The sequence below is a fragment of the Oncorhynchus gorbuscha genome, linkage group LG16 (assembly GCF_021184085.1).
Source record: "Oncorhynchus gorbuscha isolate QuinsamMale2020 ecotype Even-year linkage group LG16, OgorEven_v1.0, whole genome shotgun sequence".
Taxonomy (NCBI): Eukaryota; Metazoa; Chordata; class Actinopteri; order Salmoniformes; family Salmonidae; genus Oncorhynchus; species Oncorhynchus gorbuscha.
In genome coordinates this window covers 52129088-52156015 of record NC_060188.1, presented here as the reverse complement: position 1 = coordinate 52156015, position 26928 = coordinate 52129088, and the positions used below count along the sequence as shown (strand labels likewise).

Genomic DNA, 26928 nt, shown 5'->3' with positions numbered 1-26928 from the left:
TGTCATTCAGCCCTCGATAATCCACGCAGGGGCGCAGAGTACCGTCCTTCTTCTTAACAAAAAAGAACCCCGCCCCGGCCGGAGAGGAAGAAGGCACTATGGTGCCGGCGTCAAGAGACACAGACAAATAATCCTCGAGAGCCTTACGTTCGGGAGCCGACAGAGAGTATAGTCTACCTCGAGGAGGAGTGGTCCCCGGAAGGAGATCAATACTACAATCATACGACCGGTGAGGAGGAAGGGAGTTGGCTCGGGACCGACTGAAGACCGTGCGCAGATCATGATATTCCTCCGGCACTCCTGTCAAATCGCCAGGTTCCTCCTGAGAAGTAGGGACAGAAGAAATGGGAGGGATGGCAGACATTAAACACTTCACATGACAAGAAACGTTCCAGGATAGGATAGAATTACTAGACCAATTAATAGAAGGATTATGACATACAAGCCAGGGGTGACCCAAAACAACAGGTGTAAACGGTGAACGGAAAATCAAAAAGACATAGTCTCACTGTGGTTACCAGATACTGTGAGAGTTAAAGGTAGTGTCTCAAACTTGATACTGGGAAGATGACTACCATCTAAGGCAAACATGGGCGTAGGCCTGTCTAACGGTCTGAAAGGAATGTTATGTTTCCGAGCCCATGCTTCGTCCATGAAACAACCCTCAGCCCCAGAGTCAATCAAAGCACTGCATGTAGCACCGAACCGGTCCAGCGTAGATGGACCGACATAGTAGTACAAGATCTAGATGAAGGGACCTGAGTAGTAGCGCTCACCAGTAGCCCTCCGCTTACTGATGGGCTCTGGCCTCTTACTGGACATGAAATAACAAAATGTCCAGCAACTCCGCAATAGAGGCACAGGCGGTTGGTGATCCTCTGTTCCCTCTCCTTATTCGAGATGCGAATCCCTCCCAGCTGCATGGGCTCAGTCTCAAAGCCAGAGGAGGGAGATGGTTGCGATGCGGAGCAGGGAAACACCGTTGATGCGAGCTCTCTTCCACGAGCCCGGTGACGAAGATCTACCCGTCGTTCTATGCGGATGGCGAGAGCAATCAAAGAGTCCACATCTGAAGGAACCTCCCGGGAAAGAATCTCATCCTTAACCGCTGCGTGGAGTCCCTCCAGAAAACGAGCGAGCAGCGCCGGCTCGTTCCACTCACTAGAGGCAGCAAGAGTGCGAAACTCAATGGAATAATCCGTTATGGACCGTTCACCTTGGCATAAGGAAGCCAGGGCCCTAGAAGCCTCCTCACCAAAAACTGAACGGTCAAAAACCCGAATCATCTCCTCTTTAAAGTTCTGGAATCTGTTAGAGCAATCAGCCCTTGCCTCCCAGATAGCTGTGCCCCATTCTCGAGCCCGGCCAGTAAGGAGTGAAATGACGTAAGCAACCCGAGCTCTCTCTCTAGAGTATGTGTGGGGTTGGAGAGAGAACACAATCTCACACTGCGTGAGAAAGGAGCGGCACTCAGTGGGCTGCCCGGAGTAGCAAGGTGGGTTATTAACCCTGGGTTCTGGAGGCTCGGCAGGCCAGGGAGTAACAGGTGGCACGAGACGTAGACTCTGGAACTGTCCAGAGAGGTCGGAAACCTGAGCGGCCAGGTTCTCCACGGCATGGCGAGCAGCAGACAATTCCTGCTCGTGTCTGCCGAGCATGGCTCCTTGGAACTCGACGGCAGTGTAACGAGCGTCTGAAGTCGCTGGGTCCATTCCTTGGTCGGTTCCTTCTGTCATGCTGGTAAAAGAGGACCCAAAAGCGACTTAACAGAAGCAGAGTTTAATAATGTTCAAAACGGAATAACTGACATCCTCTAGATTTGTAGAGGGGAAAACAACTGGAGAAGCGGCCACAGACTGCAGGTCGCTTCGGGTAGGCGCAGGCCGTAGTCGACTGAGACACCTGCTCACACGCAGCGTCTGATGAAGGCACAAAACACGACAGAACAGGGTGATACACAATCACGGCAAAAAACACGACAGGACAGGGCGAAACGCAATCACAGCATGGAATATACAATATAAGGAACCGACGGAACAGGAACGGATTACAAAGGAATAAATAGGGAATCTAATCAGGGGAAAGGATCGGGAACAGGTGTGGGAAGACTAAATGATGATTAGGGGAATAGGAACAGCTGGGAGCAGGAACGGAACGACAGAGAGAAGAGAGAGCGAGAGAGTGAGAGAGGGAGGGGGAGAGAGAGGGATAGAACCAAACAAGACCAGCAGAGGGAAACGAATAGCATGGGGAGCACAGGGACAAGACATGACAATAAATGACAAACATGACACCCATAGTTGTGTCAAGTTGGCTGGATGTCCTTTGGGTGGTGGACCATCATTGATATACAAGAGTAACTGTTGAGCATGAAAAAGTCAGCAGCGTTGCAGCTCTTGACACAAATTGGTGCGCCTGGCAACTACTACCATACCCTGTTCAGGCGCTTAAATATTTCATCTTGCCAATTCACCCTCTAAATGGCACACATAGACAATCCATGTATCAATTGTCTCAAGTTGTGAAAATCCTTCTATAAAACCTGTTTGGGATAGGGGGCAACATTTTCACATTCGGATGAAAAGCGTGCCCAGAGTAAACATGGCGGGCATGTTGTGGAGGAAACAGTAGTCAGAAATAGCATAATAAATATTCACTTACCTTTGATGATGCACTCCCAGGAATCCCAGTTCCACAATAAATGTTTGTCATGGCTTGTTTTTGTGTCTGAGCGCCGTACTCAGATTATTGCATGGTGTGCTTTTTTGTAAAGCTTTTTTGAAATCTGACACAGCGGTTGCATTAACCTTTTCATTTTTGGAAAAATAACGTTCCCGTAGTAAACGGGATATTTTGTCAGGACAAGATGCTAGAATATGCATATAATTGACAGCTTAGGATAGAAAACACTCTAAAGTTTCCAAAACTGTAAAAATATTGTCTGTGAGTATAACAGAACTGACATTGCAGGCGAAAGCCTGAGAAAAATCCAATCCAGAAGTGCCTCATGTTTTGAAAGCGCTGCGATCCAATGTGTCCCCATTGAGCAGTGAATGGGCTATCAACCAGATTACATTTACATTTTACATTTAAGTCATTTAGCAGATGCTCTTATCCAGAGCGAGATTACTCTTTCTCCATATTCTCGAAGGTGTATACAGCATTGTGACGTAGTTTTACGCATTTATGTTGAAGAATACCCGTAGGCGGTTACATTGCGCAAGTGGTCACCTGATGCTCCCAGAGAGATTCTCGCGTAAAATACAGAGGTAGCCATTACTCCAATTGGTCCTACTGAAAAACGAATTGTCCCGATGGATATATTATCGAATAGATATTTGAAAAACACCTTGAGGATTGATTATAAACAACTTTGCCATGTTTCTGTTGCTATTATGGAGCTAATTTGGAATATTTTTCGCCATTTTTGTGACTGCAATTTCCGGGCAATTTCTCAGCCAAACGCGAAGAACAAACGGAGCTATTTCGCCTACAAAAATAATATTTTGGGAAAAAAGGAACATTTGCTATCTAACTGGGAGTCTCGTGAGTGAAAACATCCGAAGCTCATCAAAGGTAAACAATTTAATTTGATTGTTTTTCTGATTTCCGTGACCAAGTTATCTGCTGCTAGCTGGACAAAATGCTATGCTAGGCTATCGATAAACATATTTTGAAAATCTGAGATGACAGGGTGATTAACAAAAGGCTAATATGTGTCTCAATATATTTCATTTGTGATTTTCTAGTAATATTTATGTCCGTTGCGTTATGCTAATTAGTGTCAGATGATGACAACGGTCCCGTTCACGGGATGGGGTGTCACTAGAGGTTAAGGAGAAGTATATCTTTAATTCTGTGCATAACACTTGTATCTTTTATCAAAGTTTATGATAAGTATTTCTGTAAATTGATGTGGTTCTGCAAATTCGCCGGATGTTTTCGAGGCACAACATTACTGAACATAACGCGCCAATGTAAACTGAGACTTTTGGATATAAATATGAACTTTATTGAACAAAACATACATGTATTGTGTAACATGAAGTCCTACCAGTGCCATCTGATGAAGATCATTAAAGGTTGGTGAAACATTTTATCTCTATTTATGCTTTGTGTGACTCCTCTCTTTGTCTGGTAAATGGCTGTATGTTTTTTGGTGACTAGGCTCTGACCTAACATAATCATATGGTGTGCTTTCGCTGTAAAGCCTTTTTGAAATCGGGCACGATGGGTAGATTAACAAGATTTTAACCTATGTCCTCCCATTCATCTACACTGATTGAAGTGGATTAAAACAAGTGACATCAATAAGGGATCATAGTTTTCACCTGGATTCACCTGGTCAGTATGTCATGGAAAGAGCAGGTGTTGTTAATGTTTTATATACTCAGTATACATACTGAATTAATTAATTAATGATGGATGGATTAATGCAGCTTTATGTCTGTTAAACGAATCAGTAATCTGTAATCAGCATGCATTAAGACGTCACACACAGATATTTACCTCAGAAGTTAAACTAGGCGTTAAGCGGCTCCTGTGGGTTGCAATGTTACCAGCCCTCTCCAAGTGGCAGTGCTGACATTTACAGAGAACAAACACATTTTTACCATGAATAAATAGCTGGGGTTTGCCCACAAAGCTGCTCCTTCCGTCTCCCATTGCTCTTGTAAAGATGTTGTTCTTCAAAGTCACGTTTCGATCTGGCTGTTTGGAGATTATCATCATTATGCACAACATGGCAGGTCTGCTAGTTACCGCATTCTCTGACAAATAACATCCTGCCAAACGCAGCTGGCCAACCAGTCTTTAAACTGCTCCCTCAGAGCTGTTGTCTATATATAACATTTGAGTTGTTGCACTGCAGGCCTTCTCACTGAACTCCCCAGCATGGGTAGCTAGTTGACCTTTCTATTTATACTGACCTTCAGGTGACCTTTCACAATCCCCCACATCTCAGCAGCAAATTAGACCCCCTCAGAGATACAGTACCATCACTGTAGTGTACATACTCGCCCAGCCTCACGTTGCACACCGTGAAATGTATGCAATACTGAAGAACCTACATGTGTATACAAAACACTTAGAACACCTGCAACTCAATACTAGGAAGGTGCTCCTAATGTTTGGTATACTTAGTGCAGATTCTTGCCGTAAACAATCTCAGAATGAGAAAGAACGAAGCATAAGAGTCTTCAAACTAATAGGAGATGTGTTCTTATATAAGTAGTACCTCCATTGTGATGTGTTACTGATTAAGAGACCCACTATGTGTGAGAGACATGAATGTAGCTTATCTGTGCTCTGGCCCCATGGGTAAAGAGCTCCTCATCCCACTGAATTCTTTCATCACTGTCTGACCCCCTGAGGTAGCAGGGAGGTGAATCACCACTGTGTCAGGTAGACCTCCTCTCCTCTGACAGCCTAGGAGACAAAGTCAAATCACCCGTCTGCCCAGAGGCTTAGACTATGAAACCTGAGAGACAGACAGAGAAAGAGGGAGAGAGAGCGGGAGAGCGCTCCCAAGCAAGTCAACTGAGGAGAAGGCACTTAAATGTTGGGCAAAATAGCAGATAAGAGAAGATCAATGCATTTGTAAAGATTTGATTTAGAGCAATCACCCATCTGCAGTACACCACCATGCCTGGTCGGAGAGTATAAAGTGACAGAGGAAAATAAACATGTACAGTACAAACTAAGACGGAGTGCTTGGGAGGTTCTTCTCCTGAAGCTTAACCATTCTGGCAGAGCTAAACGGACGCATCTAAGACAGGGAAAACAACATCTGTCACAGGCAGCTTTCTGCAACTGTAATCTAATTTGAGCCCATTAGTTCCCCCAAAGTAAAAGGATACACATGTCCTACCTAAATGACGGTGGCTGAGGAGCCAGCAGTTAGCACAAGCCAAGCGCCCAGAGGAGGGGGAGGCAGTGAGCCATCAGCAGGAACTTCACCAAACTGACCTGCACTATTGATCTTGTAAAGAATACCCATATGACTTTATGAGTGGATAAACGTATAATACACAAATGTTAACTTCTTCGAGATAGGGGGCGCTCTTTTAATTTTTGGATAAAAAAAACATTCCCGTTTTAAACAAGATATTTTGTCACGAAAAGATGCTTGACTATGCATGTAATTGACAGCTTTGGAAAGAAAAACTCTGACGTTTCCAAAACTGCAAAGATATTATCTGTGAGTGCCCCAGAACTAATGCTACAGGCGAAACCAAGATTAAATTTCATACAGGAAATGGTCCAGATTTTGAATGCGCTGTGTTCCAATGTCTCCTTATATGGCTGTGAATGCGCCAGGAATGAGCCTGCACTTTCTGTCATTTCCACAAGATGTCTGCAGCATTGTGACGTATTTGTAGGCATATCATTGGAAGATTGACCATAAGAGACTACATTTACCAGGTGTCCGCCCGGTGTCCTCCGTCGAAATTATTGCATAATCTCCAGCGCCATGCGCGTTTCCATTTTCTTCAGAGCAGAAAGTCAACTGCCACGAATGATTTATCATCAATAGATATGTGAAAAACACCTTGAGGATTGATTCTAAACAACGTTTGCCATGTTTCTGTCGATATTATGGAGTTCATTTGGAAAAAAGTTTGTGTTGTAATGACTTAATTTTCTGTTTTTTTTTCGTAGCCAAACGTGATGAACAAAATGGAGCGATTTGTCCTACACAAATAAGATTTTTGGAAAAACTGAACATTTGCTATCTAACTGAGAGTCTCCTCATTGAAAACATCTGAAGTTCTTCAAAGGTAAATTATTTTATTTGAATTCTTTTCTTGTTTTTGTGAAAATGTTGCATGCTGAATGCTAGGCTTAATGCTATGCTAGCTATCAATACTCTTACACAAATGCTTGTTTAGCTATGGTTCAAAAGCATATTTTGAAAATCTGAGATGACAGTGTTGTTAACAAAAGGCTAAGCTTGAGAGCTAATATATTTATTTAATTTCATTTGCGATTTTCATGAATAGTTAACGTTGCGTTATGCTAATGAGCTTGCGGCTATAATTACACTCCTGGATACAGGTTTTTTCCGTAGCCAAACGTGATGAACAAAACGGAGCGATTTCTCCCACGCAAATAATCTTTTTGGAAAAACTGAACATTTGCTATCTAACTGAGAGTCTCCTCATTGAAAACATCTGAAGTTCTTCAAAGGTAAATTATTTTATTTGAATGCTTTTCTTGTTTTTGTGAAAATGTTGCATGCTGAATGCTAGGCTTAATGCTATGCTAGCTATCAATACTCTTACACAAATGCTTGTTTAGCTATGGTTCAAAAGCATATTTTGAAAATCTGAGATGACAGTGTTGTTATCAAAAGGCTAAGCTTGAGAGCTAATATATTTATTTCATTTCATTTGCGATTTTCATGAATAGTTAAGGTTGCGTTATGGTAATGAGCTTAAGGCTGGTTATGGTTATGGTAATGAGCTTGAGGCTATAAATAGGATTGCTCGTCGCAACAGGTTTACTGAGCTGAGGTGACAGTGGAATATGAAAGAACAAAGGATGCCAGGCGAGGATCAGAGTGTCTTTACGCAGGACAGTATGGTCAGTTGAAAACAAAGGCGCAGGGCAGGGAATTGTGATAATGAGAATGGAACTCCTGCCCTATGCCAAGAGAGCAGTACGTAAGGAGACACAAAGCAATTGCAATCCAATATGTGTCTGTCATTTCCTTTCTGTGAGATACAGAGGTGGCACAATGACAAAAAAGGGTTGCTTCATTGTTAACTCACTGGAAGGAATGCATCAGGTAAAGCACCATAACCCAAAATCTATCTAGTTACTCCAATCTACTTACAGATAATCAGCATGAAAAAGAAACACTCTTTTGTGTCCCCAAAAATAACACTATCTTAAGGAAACCTTTGGATCTCCTCTCTGAGAAGCGTCTGTTGATGTCCCTGTCTGCCCTGCTAAGAGCACAACAAGCCCCTCCAAAAGCAGCCTCCTGGCCCGGACTGGACTCTGTGCACTGGACTCTATGGACTGGGCCCTGGGGCTTGACCTGGACTAGGATACCCCTGGCCTGGGTCTGGCCCGGACCTCGTTACTACTGCCGTGGGTTGTCAATAGAACAAAACCTCCTCAAGGCCCAGTCCAGCCATAGTGTCTGCCAGTCAGTCTGTCACTCTGCTCTGCTTCTGTTCTGTTCTGTAGGATGCCTCTGTATCCTGTCTGCTGATGACTCATCTCCGCTGTCTTCACTGTGGGGTAATTATTGTAACTACTTTTGTTCTTGACCTAGTTCATCACCATGTTGAAGGGGGTATGGGGGGGACAATGCATTTCATCACACTGGAGGATTTATCTTTAGCAGAGTGCAGTTGCAGTAGATCGACAATGGTCACCTGCCTTTATCAGTTCAAATGTTTTCACGCATTACCTGAGTTAATTGTATTTTCATTACCTTGGTATTAATCATAATAATGTATTTTGTTGTAAGACATTGTATGGAGGATCTCACCGTTAACAAATACTGTATTACTCAAGTACAACAATAAATTTAAAAAACACAATTCAAGATTATGTCTGCTGATGATGACACATAGTAATACTGATGAATGAGGAAAGGACGTTAACGTTGTTAATAGAAACACTACAGTTAACAGCAGGGGTAGAAAACAGATCACCTACCTTGGCGAGATGTCACAGCCCTGCTGCATGAAGGCGCCCAGAGAGAACCACAAGCTGTTGAATATCCCAAACTCATTGGTGTGCCCCTCGTTCTGCCCCTGGCCCGGTCCCTGTCCTTGGCCCTGGTTTTGGCCCTGTTGGGACTGGGACTGACCTGGCTCTCTCCGGGGACTGGAGGACGATGGCTGGTTGTGCTGCTGTCTCTGCTGCTGCTCTTGACCCTCCTCCCCATCGGAGTCGTCCCCCTGCCACTCGTACGGGCTGAAGCGACTGACCAGGAAGAGAACCACGCTCACGCCGATGTAAGCAAACACAATGCACATCCAGATCTCGTAGGCCAGAGGATCCAGGAAGGAAAAGACTCCAGGTTTGGACTTGGTAGGCTTCTTGATCATGATGGAGATGCCCAGGGACATGAAGGGCTTGGAGAAGTCGATCACCTCCTCTCTTACCAGGGTGATGGTCAACGGGGCTACTGCCACATCCGCTTTCTAGGAGGCAAGGAGATAATTACGTGTTTATCTATGTATACATCAATTCAAATCAATTCACCAACAGTATCCCTACACTCAGAAATCCCATCTCTGTACTCGTCCTTGGACCCATAAAGTCTTCAAGTGGAGATGACAAAATTATTTCCTAAGGTGAGGTGAAGGAATGTAAATAACTATTCCCATGGGCAGTGATTAGCATACACAACAGTAATAGTAAACTCTCTTTTCATAAGAGAGGACTTTCTGAGATAACTCTCTCTAGAGAGCTCCAGCTTACATAAACACTCAGTCTTTTCAAGCTGAATAATAATGAATCGCTTTCAAGAAATATTAGGCTTACTACTCTGAGAGAAAAAACAAAACCCTTCCAAGCGAGACTTGATTTGGTTGAGTCCACCCAGCACCTCTGTCATTGTATGGACAGAACATATTCTACATTACCCTAGACCAAACTGTTAGAGCGTATCTTTCATCTCAAGTTCCTGAGGGCAGAGAAATAGGGTTTGACATGAATCCCATGAAAAATTGAAGATATGGGAAGTGACAGTTTGGTAAGGGACATTTTCAATAACAGACTTCCTGGAATACATATCCAGCTACTGTATTGTGCTCATTCTGTTGCCTGTTACTAAACTTTTTGGGGGGGTAACGGGCAACAGCTTTCGACTATTTGGTACCTTACCACTTCAACATTGACAGCCTGTCTGGGCCCATCTTTGTGTAGTTATGTTTTGACATTGAGGGAGCTGCTGGACATGTAAAGTGAGAGGTATAGTATACCTTTGTCAGAACATATCTTAAGCTCATAGGGACACATTGTGTCCTGGCTGAAGCCAAGCTGTGACACACTTCTCCGACACATTGTTATTCTTCTCAAAGATTTTCATGTTAACCCTACATAGTATTGGAAAGAAATAAACTGCACCACAGAATGTCCTTTGGCTACAGCAGCAACATAACGTACAATGTAGATCTGTACGTGTTCCAGCGAACAGAACAGTATTTATACGAAAAGCCACATTGAATTTGTTTTGTGTATTTAGTATGTGACAAACATCCACTAATGAGATCATTGTCTTTTGTAGACATTTGTTAGGTTAAAAATAGGTTTAAAGTAGTGTCTGGTTGAATATTGAAGCATATCACTGGGGAAGAGCTATAGTGAAGGTTGTGATGCAGGTATTCCCAAACTGAGGTATGCCCAAATCAAATCCAATTTTATTTGTCACATACACATGGTTAGCAGATGTTAATCCAGGTGTAGCGAAATGCTTGTGCTTCCAGTTCCAACCATGCAGTAATATCTAACAAGTAATCTAACCTAACAATTTCACAAGAACTACCTTATACACACAAGTGTAAAGGAATGAATAAGAATATGTTCATAAAAATATATGAATGAGTGTATCAAGGCTGTCGGTAACTGGTGAAAGGAGTCAGGCGCAAGAGAGCTGAGATGCGTGGACAAGGTATTTAATACAAGATAGCACCAGTATAAACACAATACTATGGTGCGGGAAAAATACCGGTACCAGGAAATAAACGGGCATAATAACAAAACCCAGCAACAAAATACCAGCCGTCAGTAACAGCCTGAACAATAAAACAAACACGCACACAAACGTGGGGGAAACCAGAGGGTTAAATAATGAACATGTAATGGGGAATTGAAACCAGGTGTGTAGAAAACAAAGACAAAACAAATGGAAAATGAAAAGTGTATCGGCGTTGGCTAGAAGGCCAGTGACGTTGACCGCCGAACGCCGCTCGAACAAGAAGAGGGACCGACTCCGGCGGAAGTCGTGACAGAGTGATGGTCGAACGGCATAGGTAAGATGCAGTAGATGGTATAGAGTACAGTATATACATATGAGATGAGTAATGTAGGGTATGTAAACATTATATAAAGTGTGGTACACGCAATGCCGTTGGAGGTACGCCAAATAAAAATGTGATTCACATTTTTTCTTCACATTTTCAAACAGTCCATTTATATTTTCTAACGGGGCTATACATTTGGATGAGTTTTTTTCCCTCACCTGAGTAGCCTTGTTTCTCTGCCAAAAATCGAATTAAACCATCTAGTTTTCAGTGAAATAACAACACAATGTCAAATACAGGTAGCTTAGTCAAATAATGAACATAAATGACATTAACCGTTACTCTCTCGCGGGAATTCCACTAACAGTCCGTATGTAGCCAAACGTAGCTGTGGCTCATGTTGGTATCTGTACTGATGGCGCAAAAGCCATGACAGGGAGACATAGTGGACTGGTAACGCGCATGCAAGTAGTTGTTCCCGACGCCACTTGGGTACACTGCAGCATCCACGAAGAGGCTCTTGCTGCCAAGGGAATGCCTGGCAGCTTGAAAGATGTTTTGGACACTACAGTGAAAATGGTTAACTTTGTTAAAGCAAGGCCCCTGAACTCTCGTGTATTTTCTGCATTATGCAATGATATGGGCATGTAACGCTTTTATAACATACAGAAGTGCGCTGGTTATCAAGGGGCCAAGTATTGACAATTTTTTTTAAATTGAGAGACGAGCTTAAAGTTTTCTTTACTGACCATAATTTTCACTTGTCAGACCGCTTGCACGATGACGAGTTTCTCACAACTGGCCAACTGGGTGATGTTTTTTCTCGCCTGAATGATCTGAATCTTGGATTACAGGGACTCTCTGTATCTATATTCAATGTGCGGGACAAAATTGAGGCTATGATTAAGAAGTTGGGGCTCTTCTCTGTCTGCATTAACAAGGACAACACACAGTTATTTTCATCATTGTGTGATTTTTTTGTGTGAAAATGAACTCAAGCTTACGGACAATGTCAAATGTGTTATAGCGAAGCACCTGAGCGAGTTGGGTGCTCAATTACTCAGGTAGTTTCCCGAAATGGATGACACAAACAACTGGATTCTTTATTCCTTTCATGCCCTGCCTCTAGTCCACTTACCGATATCTGAACAAGAACAAGTCTCATTGAAATTGCAACAAGCAGTTCTGTGTGTGTGGCAGGCTTATAATGATGGCAAAAAACAACATTTGAGAGTGTGCTGACCCTGGTGCTAGAGGGGGTACGCAGCTGGAGGTTGAATGTTTGAAGGGGTACAGGACTATAACAAGTTTGGGAATAGGGATGGTACAATCGTGTGTACTGTTGCAAACATTGTACCACATTTGCAGCATTCTATTTTAGTTACTGCCAACTTTATAAACCGAATGAGCGGTTACATTAAGAATGAGTCAGGCTGTGTCAACTTAAAAAGCTATTATTGTCCTTGCCATTGGATGAATTCCATGGACTGCTGTGTTGTCGGAGAGTGTATGATAAACACATGTGTCCTCTTAGAGCGTAGTGAGGTGCCTGGTATGTTCATGAGATGGTTACTAACCCCATAAACCAGCTCGCCCACCATCCCGTTCCACATCTTGGACTCAGCGTCTCTGGCTCCGTACTTGCCATCGCTTACGACCTCTAGCTTATAGGTGTAGCCCACATGCTTGGCGATCTCGGCAGCCAGCTCCACACAATAGCCCTCATACTTATCGTTCCCCACCAGCTGCTCGTGGTTCTTCTTTAGCATCACATATGGCGATTCCTTGGAAACATGAAGGACAACATTGATGCCTGGTTCTTTTACATTTTCATCACATACTGCATGCATTCACCATGACTCTTTCAGGGGCATTTATTATTAAGCTTTCCTTGTCTACCTTTCGTTGGGATAATGTAGACGATACGGTATACTATATCACCTTCTATGCAAACATTGGTGGTATAGTGCAATTTTTTTTATGATGTCAGAATTTCTCAATCAAAGTACTGACAGATGTAGCCTATTGAATATCATTGTAGAATAGGCCTATGCATAAGATGCATCCCCCAATTGCAACATCTGCCTATGACCACAGAAAGCATGAAGACAATATGATATTTTGAATATCCTCAAACAACAAGTTAGGCATAGGCCTACCTGATTTCAAAATAGGCCATTATCACTGTCAATCGTGAATGATTATTCTTCACGTTTTACCAGTGAAATATCCAAACTGCATGCCAATCATTTGATCTCAATCAGTTTCATGGGAATATGCATTTAGATCTTCTTGAACGACCGTTTCATGAGCAAATGAAAGCAAATGATGTTAACAAACTATTAGCCTTTCTTGTAGGCTTATTTTGTTTAAATCAAAGCATTTATCCTGCCCGGTGGCGCGTGCAGTTGATTTCTTTTTGGTCTATTCAGCTTCAGATAAGGTGTTTTTGGTGTAACATATTATAGGCATACAGGATATGCTATTATACCGAACCAAAATATAAACGCAACATGCAACAATCTGTCAATTAGGGCCTAATGGGAATACAGATATGCATCTGTTGGTCACAGACACCTTAAAAAAAGGTAGGGGTGTGGGTCAGAAAACCAGTCTATCTGGTGTGACCTCCATTTTCTTGCCCCATGCATTCGTGACATATCTCCTTCACATACAGTTGATCAGGCTGTTGATTGTGGCCTGTGGAATTGTCCCACTCCTCTTTGGCTGTGTGAAGTTGCTGGATATTGACGGGAACTGGAACACACTGTCGTACATGTCAATCCAGAGCATCCCAAACATGCATAAATGGGTGACATGTCTTAGAGAACTGGGAGGATTTCAGCTTCCAGGAATTGTGTACAGATCCTTGTGACATGGGGCTGTGCATTATCATGCTGAAACATGAGATGATGGCGTGGATGAATGGCATGACATCGATAAAATGCAATTGAGTTTGTGGTCCGTAGCTTATGCCTGCCCATACCATAACCCCACCGCCACCATGGGGCACTCTGTTCACAACGTTGACATCAGCAAACCGCTTGCCCACACAACGCCAGACATGTGGTCTGCGGTTGTGAGGCCTGTTGGACATACTGCCAAATTCTCTAAAATGACATTGGAGACAGCTTATGGTAGAGAAATTAACATTAAATTCTCTGGCAACAGCTCTGGTGGACATTCCTGCAGTCAGCATGCCAATTTCACTCCCCCTCAAAACTTGAGACATCTGTGGCATTGTGTTGTGTGACAAAACTGCACATTTGAGATCGGCCTTTTATTGTACCAAGCACAAGTTGCACCTGTGTAATTATCATGCTATTTAATCAGCTTCTTGATATGCCACACCTGTCATGTGGATGGATTATCTTGGCAATGGAGAAATGCTCACAAACAGGGATGGTAACAAATTTGTGCACAACATTTGAGAGAAAAACGTTTTTGAGTATGAAAAATGTCTGTGATTTGACATGTTAGCTCATGAATCATGGGACCAAGACTTTATATTTTGTTCAGTGTATATTTGGTTCTGTTATGTAAAATACTAATGAATCATTATGTGATCTTGCAAGACATTGATTTAGCTTTGGTGTACCTTTACTAATCGAGCATCATTGTGAGAAGTGAGAAGTTTCTATTTGTAATATTATTATTATTATTAAGTGAGGAGTCGAACTAATAGGCAACAGATCTTGATGAGGGTTATTTTAAGCGATTTGAACAAGCTTTGAATCGTGGTGGTGAAAGAACAGTACCGTAACCAAGTGCTCGCATATCGTTCTGGGCTCCACTGCGCAAGAGGAGTCCCATGGAGCTTTATGAACGGCAAGGCAGACACGCTGTAAATTTGGATCCTTGATCTCGTTGGTGTGATGATGAGGTTCATGCGGTGGATCAGTTTGTCTGAATACGCAACAGAGGTAGTACTTTTCTGTAAGCTAAGCTCTCGGACAGTAGGGCGAGTTCAAGTGCGTCATACGTTAGCCCCAAGTCCATAATAAACTGTTTTGAGGACAGCCGTTTTAGAAACCCCTGGTAGAGTATTCTGTCTATCTTGCTATGTTGGATTTGGTCCGCTCAAAGTGCTCAAGCGTCTGACCGACGGGCCTCCGCACACACACGATTACAGTTATTCATAATTCACGCCACTGCCAGAGAGAGAGAGAGAGGACAGGGAGGAAACCATCATTTACCTACCTATAGGCTGCAATAGCCTACATATTTATGTAGTTACTCGTTCTATCGTTTTCATGGAATTTTTGTGGTAATTAAATCAGAATAAAATGTACTGAAATATTTTTACCAGGCGTGCTACAGCAGCACTACATCCCTGACCATGGGGCTTCACACCAATGTATGTACGTTTCTTTGTGTAGCCTACAGGAAGAGGCCTTCAAATGGCATTATTCATGGCCACCCTCTCGCACCGTCTCCTTAGTGTGGGTTGACTCAGATATGATGGGCGAGCAGCACTCCTGCTATTTCTGGCTGGCCAGGCCGGGGTGACTGTAAAGGGGCTGTGTGGAGCTCTGCCCTCCAGATAAAGCAGAACAGAGTTGCTGTGAAAACAGCCCTCATGACAAGGCTACAGGTGGACACAGCATAGCGTACAATCTGGAAATAGACCATAGTGTGGTCGAGATGGTGGTGTCAAAAGGACAGAATTGAGAGTTTAGATTAAGCCTGAAGCATTTTGAAACATGTAGATAACTTGACCCACTGGAATTGATAGACCATTTCAACAGGGATTGCTTACATGCTTACATGGATGAATGTGCTGTACAAAATAGAAACCCTGCAATTAGGATATGAAAAGTTTAAATAAATACACTCTCCAATTTCTCTGGGATAGTTGCCAATCATTTCTATCCCTTTGTGAATCTAACCAAAAAAATCCCTATTTTTCAGTATAGCCTTTACACCTGGCAGTCATTCTCATGCCAGTTCGTTCGACTGGCAGTGTTATTCAGCACAGCTGACGGGACTGATCAGAGGTGACCTGAACCTCTCTGATGTGTTGATATGGCAGAGCTACAACGGAGAAGCTGAATGCAGTCACCATGCAGAAAGGGAAAGAGCATCATCAGCAGGCTTGCCAACTCTGACCGCTCGGACTTCATAGCCAGGCAGGAGAGTCGCTTCTGGGACAGCCCTCAAAGACACACTAATACCACGGCTTCTGCTGCCAGGGCATTGTCATATGACAACATGAGAGAATTTGTGTATCTGTTCTTTTGCTGCAGCTACCTTCTGTTTACAAAGCTGTGCAGATATCACGAGGGCCAAAAAAATACCGACAGTTCTCAGGACTTTGTAACATCATACTGCACTGCCATACTGCCACATGGGTTGATAAAAGCGACTACTGTTCTGTTTCCGTACCAAACGCAGCTTTCAACAACTGTCATCTTTTGGTCCATGGAACATTATCACCATACAAACACAGAGCCTTTCAGTGAAGCTAGTGAGACTCACAAGGATAGTGGTCACAACGTATGTCCTGTTTTGCAGTCCGAAGAATTCTTCAACCACCGGCGTGTATACGGCTGTGTTCACATAGTTCTCATTCTCATTCCAGTAGCCCACCTGCAGTCGGAAGAGGTACAGTATGTCAACACACATAGCAGAGGAAATCCTACATTTCTATTTATAGTGTAATTTGTATGAATATACTGTAGTGTATTGTGGGGATAAGCACATCCCTTAACTCATATGGTTAATCCCCTAGCTAGTCCTTAAGCCATACTCCGTGATAACCAACGCCTCTTACTGTACTTCTTGGCCAGCCTGTCCTATTCTCAGGTTGTAAGACTGTCTTGGTGATAACATTAAAGAGAAATATACAGCCATCTTAATGCACAAACTCCCTGCATACTAAATGATAAGAGGAATTTGCTCCACATATGCAAGATCACTAAGTTCTATAGCTAATGTGACTCTGGTTGTCATGTGAAATATAAATGGGTATATTATAAACTCAAAGAACTAAGGTAACTCATTTTCTGATTCAATGTAAAGAAATGATTTGCATATGAATAACATAATATGAAAATTCTGACATGACGTGAACATTGGAGACAATGCCATTTAGTTAATTTTACTGTTATGTTTTGCTTGGCTCCGGCTGTTCTTGATGCTGGGCATATTGTTAGTAAATGACCAGTCCATTTCTATTGAAAAATCTTTTGTCATTAACATTAAATCAATCATTAAATCAAACATTTAAATCAAATTGGATGGATTCATTCTACTGTGTCTGTGTTTAGGTCAAATATCATACAGTATACTGTCTAACTGTACACAATAGATTTCCCCTGAGAATGATAAAGAGGTTGATTGATAATTATAGAGATTATAGACAAGTCCTGATTCACCTTCAGTGGTCCACTTGGGCTCAGCTCCATTATGCTGACCGTGAAGTTGGTCCGATGGCCTTTCTCGTTAAACTGGACATGTCCAGTCAATCCCTCAATCCGAACCTGTGGGACAAACCAGATATAGACCAGGATTGGTATGAAGAACTGCTAATAGATTAACGCTCAAGGCTTTTTAAGTACAGTACACAAAGAAATCAACATCTGCTACATTTCACACAATACTGTATACATCATCATAGCTACAAGCAAAAATAGCATGACATCATTTTTCTTATCTCAAGAACACAAGATTGCTATCTCAGGATTATAATATTACCAGTTGGTTGGGTTGACATTGCATGATGTCTAACATAATATAAGTCTCCAGGTCACAAGATAACTATCTAAGAATTACATATTGCTCATAGGCTTGCAATTGCTGTTTCTCAAAATGTTGGTGTGCCTGAAACTGGAGTGTTTAACGCAATAGTACTTCATTAAGATGGTATTGTATTTGATTTAATTGTATTTTATTGTATTGTACAGCATTTATCATAGTCATACATGATTCATTACATGTGCGGCTAGTATTGAGTTTGAATCAAAGTCATTGTCATCCAGCTGTGGCTGTGGAGTGTGTGATGCTAACTGCCTACCTGCTGTAGGGCTCTCTGGATGTCGATACCCTGGCCCCAGGGAGCTGGTGGGTTGGCCAGACACTCCCCAGCATTACCTCGCCGGGAAATGTCAATACGCTGCTTCCGAAGGTTCTGAAACGCAGTTGCCATGACGCTCACTCCGTCGTATGTGAGGGCTCCTGTGTACTGAGAGGGCAAATCCGAGGAGGCAACACATATGTGTTTATTGTAACCTTGAACACTTGAATAGGGAGATCTCTGAACAATGAGACAGTTCGATCATACCTTCAGTCTTCCTTTGGGTAGTTTGAGGTCTTTGCTGTCAAAGTCCACCCACTCTTCTATGGCCTTGCTGACATTTTCGTCAGAGTAGTTCATTAGCTGGAACCCAGTGATATTGGCACCACTCTTCTGGAACTCGGTGAAGTTCATGTCCAAAAAGCCCTAGGAAAGAAACCGAAGCAAACTTGAGCTAAGTAAACAAAACAGAGCCAAAAATGTCCCAGCCGTAATGATGGTGCAGATAATTGTATGACAGTCTCTTTTCAGAGTGCTGGTATTGAAAGTTTTGATTTCTCAGAGCTGCTATTCAGCTGTTCAACTCCACTTGAGAAGCCAGAGATTAAAAGTCCACGCAATCATTACAAATCTATGAAGCGCAGGACAAAAAAAAACACTTTTCTACAGTTCGACGAGCAATCTCCGCAGCTGTCTTTTTCAACTTCATCTGCCCACTTTTGTTACATGGATTTACAAATATGACTACTTATATTCATGCAAAGATAGAATAACACAGTTGTTTCAAGTCAAACACAGGACGACACTCTGACAGTCTTCAAGCACGCGGGTAAGTGTGCATACTAAAACACACAACAGACACACATCAAGAAAATTGCCTGAGGACTTCAAATTGGTACTTCAAAATTGAATTGTTCCTAGTGCTGTCTTTGATTGACGTAGGGATATGGTGGGCAACCATGTGGGAGAGACTCCCCTCACCGTATTTGCATTTAATTACCTGCTCCTGAGTCTAAGAGCATCAAACTACATTAAACCTCCCATCTGGAGTCATACTGCAGCTTGCCTTGGAAACAGGCTTCAGCAGACACTATTTTAATGCTTTCTTTGAATGATAAAAAGTCCCATATTCACATATTTCATTCTTACCCCGAGGCTACAATTAATCAGAAGAACGCTGGAAGTATAGGGGGATCTTCACACGTTGATAACTAAGATCAAGTCTTGTTACATAGGCCATGCTTAATCAATAAAGAGAGGTAGTGTGAATGTGTTTGTGAATTTATGTTTGTGTGTGTGTGTGTGTGTGTGTGCCCCCCTCCAGAAAATATCTCCCATGGTAATGAACCACAGGGATCCTATTCACACAGAGTGTTGCATCTTGCTGCCTTTATGATCATCATTATTCTAGAGTTGACAGCTCCCCCGTTTACTGGACCCAATTATAAGCTAAGAAATCCTACTTGTACAATTGCAGTTTTGGGGTGTTTCTTTTTCCTATAGCACAATCCAATTATGAATTTAACAATCCTGCCTGTGAAGTCACTTTTTTTTCTTCTCTGTTTCACAGTCCAATTATGAGGTCTACCACAAATGTTTCCAGATCTCTGAGTTGAGCCCTCTAGAGTACACTTTTAAACCATGCTCTTGACATGCAACCTCAAGCCAAACATACTGCATCCTCTCCTAAAGAAGTACTCCGTATAACACACCTAAATGTTAACCCAACATACCACTAAAGCAAAATGCTAGCTTGTTGCCTCTAGGGCGACAGTTAACTTCAGATCTCTGTATGAAGCTATGCTAACGTGAGAGTCAACCATAGCAATACAATAACTCACTAGACACTACAGTTCTATTTCTATGGAAACGTCTATGCTTACAGTACACCTGGATACAGTAAGTGTAAATGCAGAAGAATTCGAACAGAGTCCCTTCTGCCTCATATTTATTGTATCTACTATAAGCTCATAAGGTCCCTGCTGAATTTGATTTACCATCACAGTGCTTATCATTTTAGCCTACTAACAATAATAAAGTGATGGTGGCCAATGAATATAAACATCAAGCAATGAATTGATTCCATTAATAATGGAGGAATAACTTCTGTTTAGTTATGCAAAGGAAACACACACAAGCGCGCACACACACACACACACACACACACACACACACACACACACACACACACACACACACACACACACACACACACACACACACACACACACACACACACACACACACACACACACACACACACACACATTTTCCTACACATAAAAAGCTCAGAGCCTTGCAATTCCTTGCAGGAGGATCATTCCCTTGCTCAGCGGGTAATCAGCCATCTGTCTACATTGTGTTCTGCATAGACAAGCAGAAGAGCTACAGTCAGTCAGATTCAGAGAAGATGAAGAGGCACCAATACATGGAACAACGCCACCATCGATTAATCTAAACAATCAGTTTCTATCAATGCTGCATACATTTAAGCTACAGTTGTGCTTCAAAGTTTTTGATTCGTCAGAGGGGATGGAGTTATTATTTTACTTCTCACTGTGGCATCTGTAGTGTTTGTGAACAAAACAAATTCATACAACTTTCACAGTAGTGTTTCCTTACTGGGAGTTTCACTAATATCTACGATGACATTTGAAATAGATTGAAAATAAATAATGAAATTGTATTATGCAATGGATCTTGCATATTGCATTAAAGCTTCCATCATTTCAGAGACTTACCAGGTTTGCCAATATGTAGTGATACTTTTTTAGGTTTTTCTTCTGAGCAGCGATCTGGAAAGGATAATAGAAATGAAAATGATGTCATTTGGATCATGCATTTTGCATCACATCTAATGAAGGTGAGGCTATTTCATTACAGATGTGGATTGAAGCATCCCATTAATCGTGGTCATCCCAAAATAGGAGCTAATTGGTCCCATATTTGAGGAATTAATTGTTCATCACCCATCTCTGCCTGGATGTCGGAGTAAAATATCAGGGCTCAGTAGAAAATTTGCAGCTGGAACAACTCACTGTGGAGGGCTGGGAAGGATCTGGCATATGTCATTGTGGGAAGCCCAATTAGATCTTTAATGAATACATGTGCACGATCTGCATCAAAATCACTAGTACCCCTGTGATTGACAGGCCCGGGACAGCCTCTGGTTGGGGGACACAAAATGAAGCAGCCGTCAGGGTTAATTGAGCCTGACCACTGATTTCCAAATGCTCATCTGAAACCTACATGTTTGTGAACATACTAATTTCACTAGCTCTCTGCTGTTCAGACACCATGGCTGCGTTTACACAGGCAGCCCATCTCGTATCTTTTTCTACTAATTGGTATTTTCCAATAATTGGCAAAGGAACAGAATCGTGTGACCTGTTGGCAAAGTGGACACAGAGGAACATGTATGAGTACAGGGCCTGTTCTGCTCAATATCACGTTGATGTCATCTAATTCTAACATCAGCATACAGCTTCTGTCCATTGGAAAATGACAGTACTAAAGAGATCTTACATAGCTCAAAGGAACTGTTCTCTCTCTCTAAAACAAGATACACAACATTTATCAAAAGATTTTTGATGGTTTCAAAAGATTTAAAAAAATATATATATACACTGTATATATTTTTAAATATACTCACTGTGGGGATGACATTACCAGTACAGTAAATAACTTTTACCAGGGAACTGCTGTTGTTCCCGGAGAACTGACTGATGTTATGATCTAAAATCATACATATATCCTTCTCTTCACTACAGACCTCTCTCCACTATCCCCTGTCCAGAGACTGGCAAAGTATAGCACAGAGACACCATCAACATTACATGTTCAAACTGAACCCTTTTAACCCCTTTACACTCAGGGGAATTGGACTATATGGATAGGGCTAAAATGAAGTGTTTTGTGCAGAAGAAATATGGAAATGCATAACCATGGTTCCAATTTTAAATACAGAACAGTTGAGATTATGGGAACATTAGACTAAATGTCAGGACACAACAGTTCACTTGACACAAGAGGGAATACAAACATTACTTGATTTGATGTGCATTTGATATTTACTGTACTTTTTGCTGCATTTGTTGATAACTAAATCTGAAAATACACTCAGTAACAATATTCTTGGAAAATTTGGGGTAGGAACTGTCCAAAGTGTGCACAGTTCCTAAGTAATTTCAATGCACTTTGGTGACTCAAAGAGTCTTCAACCACAAGGTGCTTTTTGAGCTCTCCTAGCTGTGTCGTTGAGGAACTAAAACAAGCCCACCTAGTTTTGGCCTGCATCTCCGCCTTTACACAATTACTGTAGTTTACACAATCCAAAAACAGCCCATTATAAATCTCAATCTGGGTCAGGGGGAATCATTTGGAAGCGTGTTCTATTGCCAACATGACTAGTTAAATTATAAAATACAATCTTAGTGTTAGGCTTTCACAAGGCAATTCAGAGAAGCGGGTTGTCATTATGTGCAGTCCATCTCAAAATTTCTTAAAAATACAAACATAGGCATTCTTGTAACTGTACATCAAACCGTGTATATCACATGAGTTTTATGGAAATGTGAAGTGCACTTTGACTCACTGATGTTTGGCTTGTTTGTGACATTAAAGCAGAATTTATAATCTTTAATGTCTCATCTTTCAAAATACATTGAGTCCTCGTAATTTGGGGGACAGCAGCTGCTAGGGGACCAGGAACCACCGGCCTGAGAAGGGAGACATGAAACGAGTGTGAGATACGGTAGTGACTGGGCAGCTGTAACCTAACCCCGAGCTTCTCCATGAAGGCCCTCCATACTCGTGATGTGAATTGGGGGCCACGGTCGGAGACGATGTCCTCCGGAAGGCCATAATGCCGGAAGACCTGCTGGAAGAATGCCTCAGCAACCTGGAGAGCAGTGGGGAGACCTGACTTCACAATCTATCCACCACCACTAGAATGGTGGTGAAACCGTCAGAGGGGAGATCAGTTACAAAGTCAATGGATAGATGAGACCAGGGTTGCTGAGGCACGGGAAGCAGTAGGAACTTCCCTGCTGGAGCATTCCAGGGAGAGATGATTTTGGCACATACGGAACAAGTGACATCATGTGCCAAGGTGGGCCACCAGTACTTCTCAGTGATGGAGTGGATGGTGCGAGAAATACCTGGATGTCCAGCAATGACAGTGGGGTGTGCCCAGGTCAGCAGCCGATCCCTTATCCTTGTAGGAACGTAGGTGTTCCCGGCAGGACAGTTCAGGGTTGCGGGCTCCCTGGCGGCTCTCCACATATATGTCCCAGACCACAGGAGCTACTAAGTCCAAGACCACAGGAGCTACTACTCAGGAGGATAGGATTATAGGCTTACTCAGGACAGGGCCCTCTCCTGAATCGTAGAGGTGGGACAAGGAATCGGCCTTGGTGTTCTTTGAGCCTGGGCGACAGATTAGTGTGAAGTTAAACCTGGTGAAGAAAAGGGCCCACCTGGCTTGGCGCAGATTCAGTCTCTGTCCATATGTACTCCAGGTTCCAATGGTCGGTGATAATGATGAATGGTTCCCCTGTCATTGAGACAAAACTGCCCCACGCCTACCTCGGTAGTGTCCACCACCAACACAAAGGATATAGTGGGAGCTGGATGTTTCAGCACTGGGGTGATGAAACATCCCTTGAGAAGACAAAAGGCCTCATCGGCTGCTGGACCCTCCCTTAAGGAGAGAGCTGAAATTCCTCATGATCGACGGTAGAAGTAGGCAAACTTCTAAAACCGTTATAACTATTTAAGTGTGGTTGGGATTGGCCATAACCTGACTGCATCTACTTTCATGTCATCCATCTTCACTCCCTGCTGGCTGATTTGGTAACCCAAGAAGGAGACCGCCCTCTGATGGAATTGACACTTCTCAGCCTTGACGAACAGTTGATGGGCTAGGAGGCGTTCCAGGACTGCTCGAACATGTGTGATGTGATCCTCCAGATTAACCAAGTAGATGAAGATGTCATCAATGTATACGATCACCTGGCATCTGAGCATGTCCCTGACCACCTCGTTGACGAATGCCAGGAACACTGATGGAGCATTGGCAAAGCCAAAAGGCATCACCAAGTACTCGTACTGAACAGACATTGTGCTGAATGCAGTCTTCCACTCATCCTCCTCCCGGATGCGGATGAGATTGTAGGCACTCCGCAGGTCCAATTTGGTGAAGAAGCGGGCCCCGTGGAGCTGCTCGACGGCAGACGGCACCAATACTTCTTTGAGTCCTCTGTAACCAGTGTAATCCTCCACCCTTCTTGGCCACAAAGAAGAACCCAGCTGACGCAGGAGATGTAGAGGTGCTGATGAACCACTGTTGGAGTGCCTCCTGAATGTAATCCTCCATGGCCTGGGTCTCAGCCACAGACATAGGGCAGATGCATCTGCGTGGAGGTGTTGCATCAGCAAGCAGGTTGATGGCACAGTCCCAGGGGCAATGGGGGAGATAGGTGGCCCGGGTCTTGGAGAATACCTCCCTCAGATCCTGGTATACCTCCGGGATGTTGGGCTGAAAGGCAACCAAAAGGCTCTCAACCGACATGGAACCACAGGGAACAGGGCAACAGGTCCTCTGACATTCAGGTGACCAGTCTGTGATTCTCATCCTCGACCATGAAATGGTGTGGTTATGGCGTTGAAGTCAAGGGAGCCAGAGGATGATCTTGTGAACTGGTGATGAAGGGGATATTCTCCTGATGATTGGACTCCACAGTGAGGGTAAGCGGTTGAGTGATGTGTGTAATGGTTCCGGATCCTAATAGCCGACAATCAGGGTCTTGCACCGGAAAAGGAGAGGAGGGCGTGTGTGAAGTAATATTGAGAGAGGCGGCAAGGGTCTGATCCAGAAAATTCCCTGCGGCACCGGAATCCACTAAAACTGTTGACACAGGACATGAGGGACAGTTTATTGTGTTATTAGCTTGTTTATTTTTTACTTAATGTGTAACTCTGTGTTGTTGTCTGTGTCACACTGCTTTGCTTTATCTTAGCCAGGTCGCAGTTGTAAATGAGAACTTGTTCTCAACTAGCCTACCTGGTTAAATAAAGGTGAAATAAAATAAAAATAAAAAGTCAACCAACGAGATGGACACCAAAAAAATAGCCTAGCAGGAAGTGATGAAGATGGAATATTAGCTCCTGGCCCAGAGGATGGCAGATCACGTGACCGTCCCGCTATTCTAGTAGATCCAGGATTTGGATGTGCTGGACACCGCTGGAGTCTGTGCCCTCCTTCACCACAGTTCATACAGAGCTCCAGTTGTATCAGTCTGCAGCGCTCCGCCGCAGGGAGGTGTGTGACCCCTACCTCCATGGGTTCAGGCTCTGATTCCGAGTTTTCGCTGAAGGAGGGAAAGAAGCGATGAGAATGCCGACACTCCTGGAAAAGGTTATGAGCGCGTCCAGGGTAAGGCTGTCGTCCCGGCAGGCCAATTCCGTCTGGACCTCGTTGTGCAAACCTCTTCTAAATAGCATGCGAAGTGCTGGAAGGTGAGCGCGTACTCAGCAGCCACCTGATCTCCCTGCCGTGATTTAAGTAGATGCTCACCTCCCTCTCTACCCTCCGGAAGATCAAAGATCCATTTAAACAGAGCCATGAACCCCTCATGAATTTAGCTCCTCTCCTCGACCGCCGTAGCCCATTCCAATGCCCGTCCTGTCAGCAGAGAAATAACCGTGGCAACCTTACACCTCTCGGTGGTAGGGGTTTCCATCTGGTGTGTAAAATAAAGTGTGATGACAGTATTTGGATTGGGTACTGTCATATTTCTCTGGGAGGGATAAATGGGCATCGCTGCCCTGAGCAGTTTGCTGAATGGGCTGTTGGGCTGGCTCACTGGGTAGGCTGGTTCTAGAGTATTCTCCTGGAAATGTTTGAGATCCTACAAACTGCGAAGGACCTCATCCATGGGCATCCCCAATTGTGCCAGCTGGTCATGGTGCTGAAGCAGAAGGTAACCCTGTTCGTCGACCGTCTGAGAGATATCCAATTTTCCTGCTGCTTCCATTTTTTTGTTGGTAACAATGACACCATGAGGAAAGACACAGGTCAAACCTTTAATGAACAAGACAGCGTGCCAGAAGCGAGGTAACATGAACACAGGTGCAGTACCAACTGAGGAATGAACAAAAGGGACCTATAAAGGGGAGGTAATGAGGTCCAGGTGTGAGTCATAATGATGAGTGCCAGGTGTGCGTAATGATGAGTGCCAGGTGTACGCAATGATGATTCCCAGGACCGGTGGTTAGTATTCCGGCACCGTCGCACGCCGGAGGGGAGGAGCAGGAATAGATATGACACTTAAGAGGAGAAAGGGTTATTTTGTCACTCTAGCTGAGTGGTCCTCTTGTTGGAGTGAACCCATCCCACCATTGAAGTAATGTGTCTAGTTTACATCTATCTCCCTTTTCATTACTGGACAGTCTGTCAATCCAATGTTATTTACCAGGTTGAGGATCATGTTGAGTCTCTCCAGCTCACAGTCCAGGATGATGTTGTACTCCTTCTTCTTCTCTAGGTCCTGAACCACCTTCAAGAAGGCCGTCTGATCCATACCACTGTCCAGGTTCACTGATGTCACCTGCCATGTCTTCTCTGCTGCAGTGTCCAGAATCTTCTGGAGTACTGTCAGGCCTAAATGACAAGACAAACACCAAAGGTAAATACTAATTAGTCTGGGCATATTTGAGTAATTAAACCAAACTTAGGTCTATATATATTTATTTTCATCCTTTGTAGCCACTTAAATTGCATTTACACCTGCTTACTTGACTTCACCTACTGTATGGAGCAAGTCACAACAACGTTTTGAATTAACAGAGTTGATTTTCTCTAATCAGCTTCTATAGTAGAGTGCCTTCATAAAGTACTCACACCCTTTGACAGTATGAATTTTA

At 43.2% G+C, this 26928-nt stretch overlaps 1 protein-coding gene across 2 annotated transcripts in view; it reads right to left on the bottom strand.

The window, feature by feature from the left end:
* The window catches only part of LOC124000488 (glutamate receptor 1-like), a 103568-nt gene that overhangs the window by 24028 nt on the left and 52612 nt on the right, over positions 1–26928 (bottom strand). For both annotated transcript variants that reach the window (XM_046306871.1, XM_046306872.1), the window contains exons 4-11: positions 26478–26665; positions 20745–20798; positions 18271–18429; positions 18004–18171; positions 17366–17470; positions 16467–16577; positions 12566–12772; positions 8674–9164 (exon numbers count right to left, since the gene is read on the bottom strand). In XM_046306871.1, coding sequence (XP_046162827.1) covers positions 8674–9164; positions 12566–12772; positions 16467–16577; positions 17366–17470; positions 18004–18171; positions 18271–18429; positions 20745–20798; positions 26478–26665 — 1483 coding nt within the window. The remainder of the gene's footprint in view (positions 1–8673; positions 9165–12565; positions 12773–16466; positions 16578–17365; positions 17471–18003; positions 18172–18270; positions 18430–20744; positions 20799–26477; positions 26666–26928) is intronic.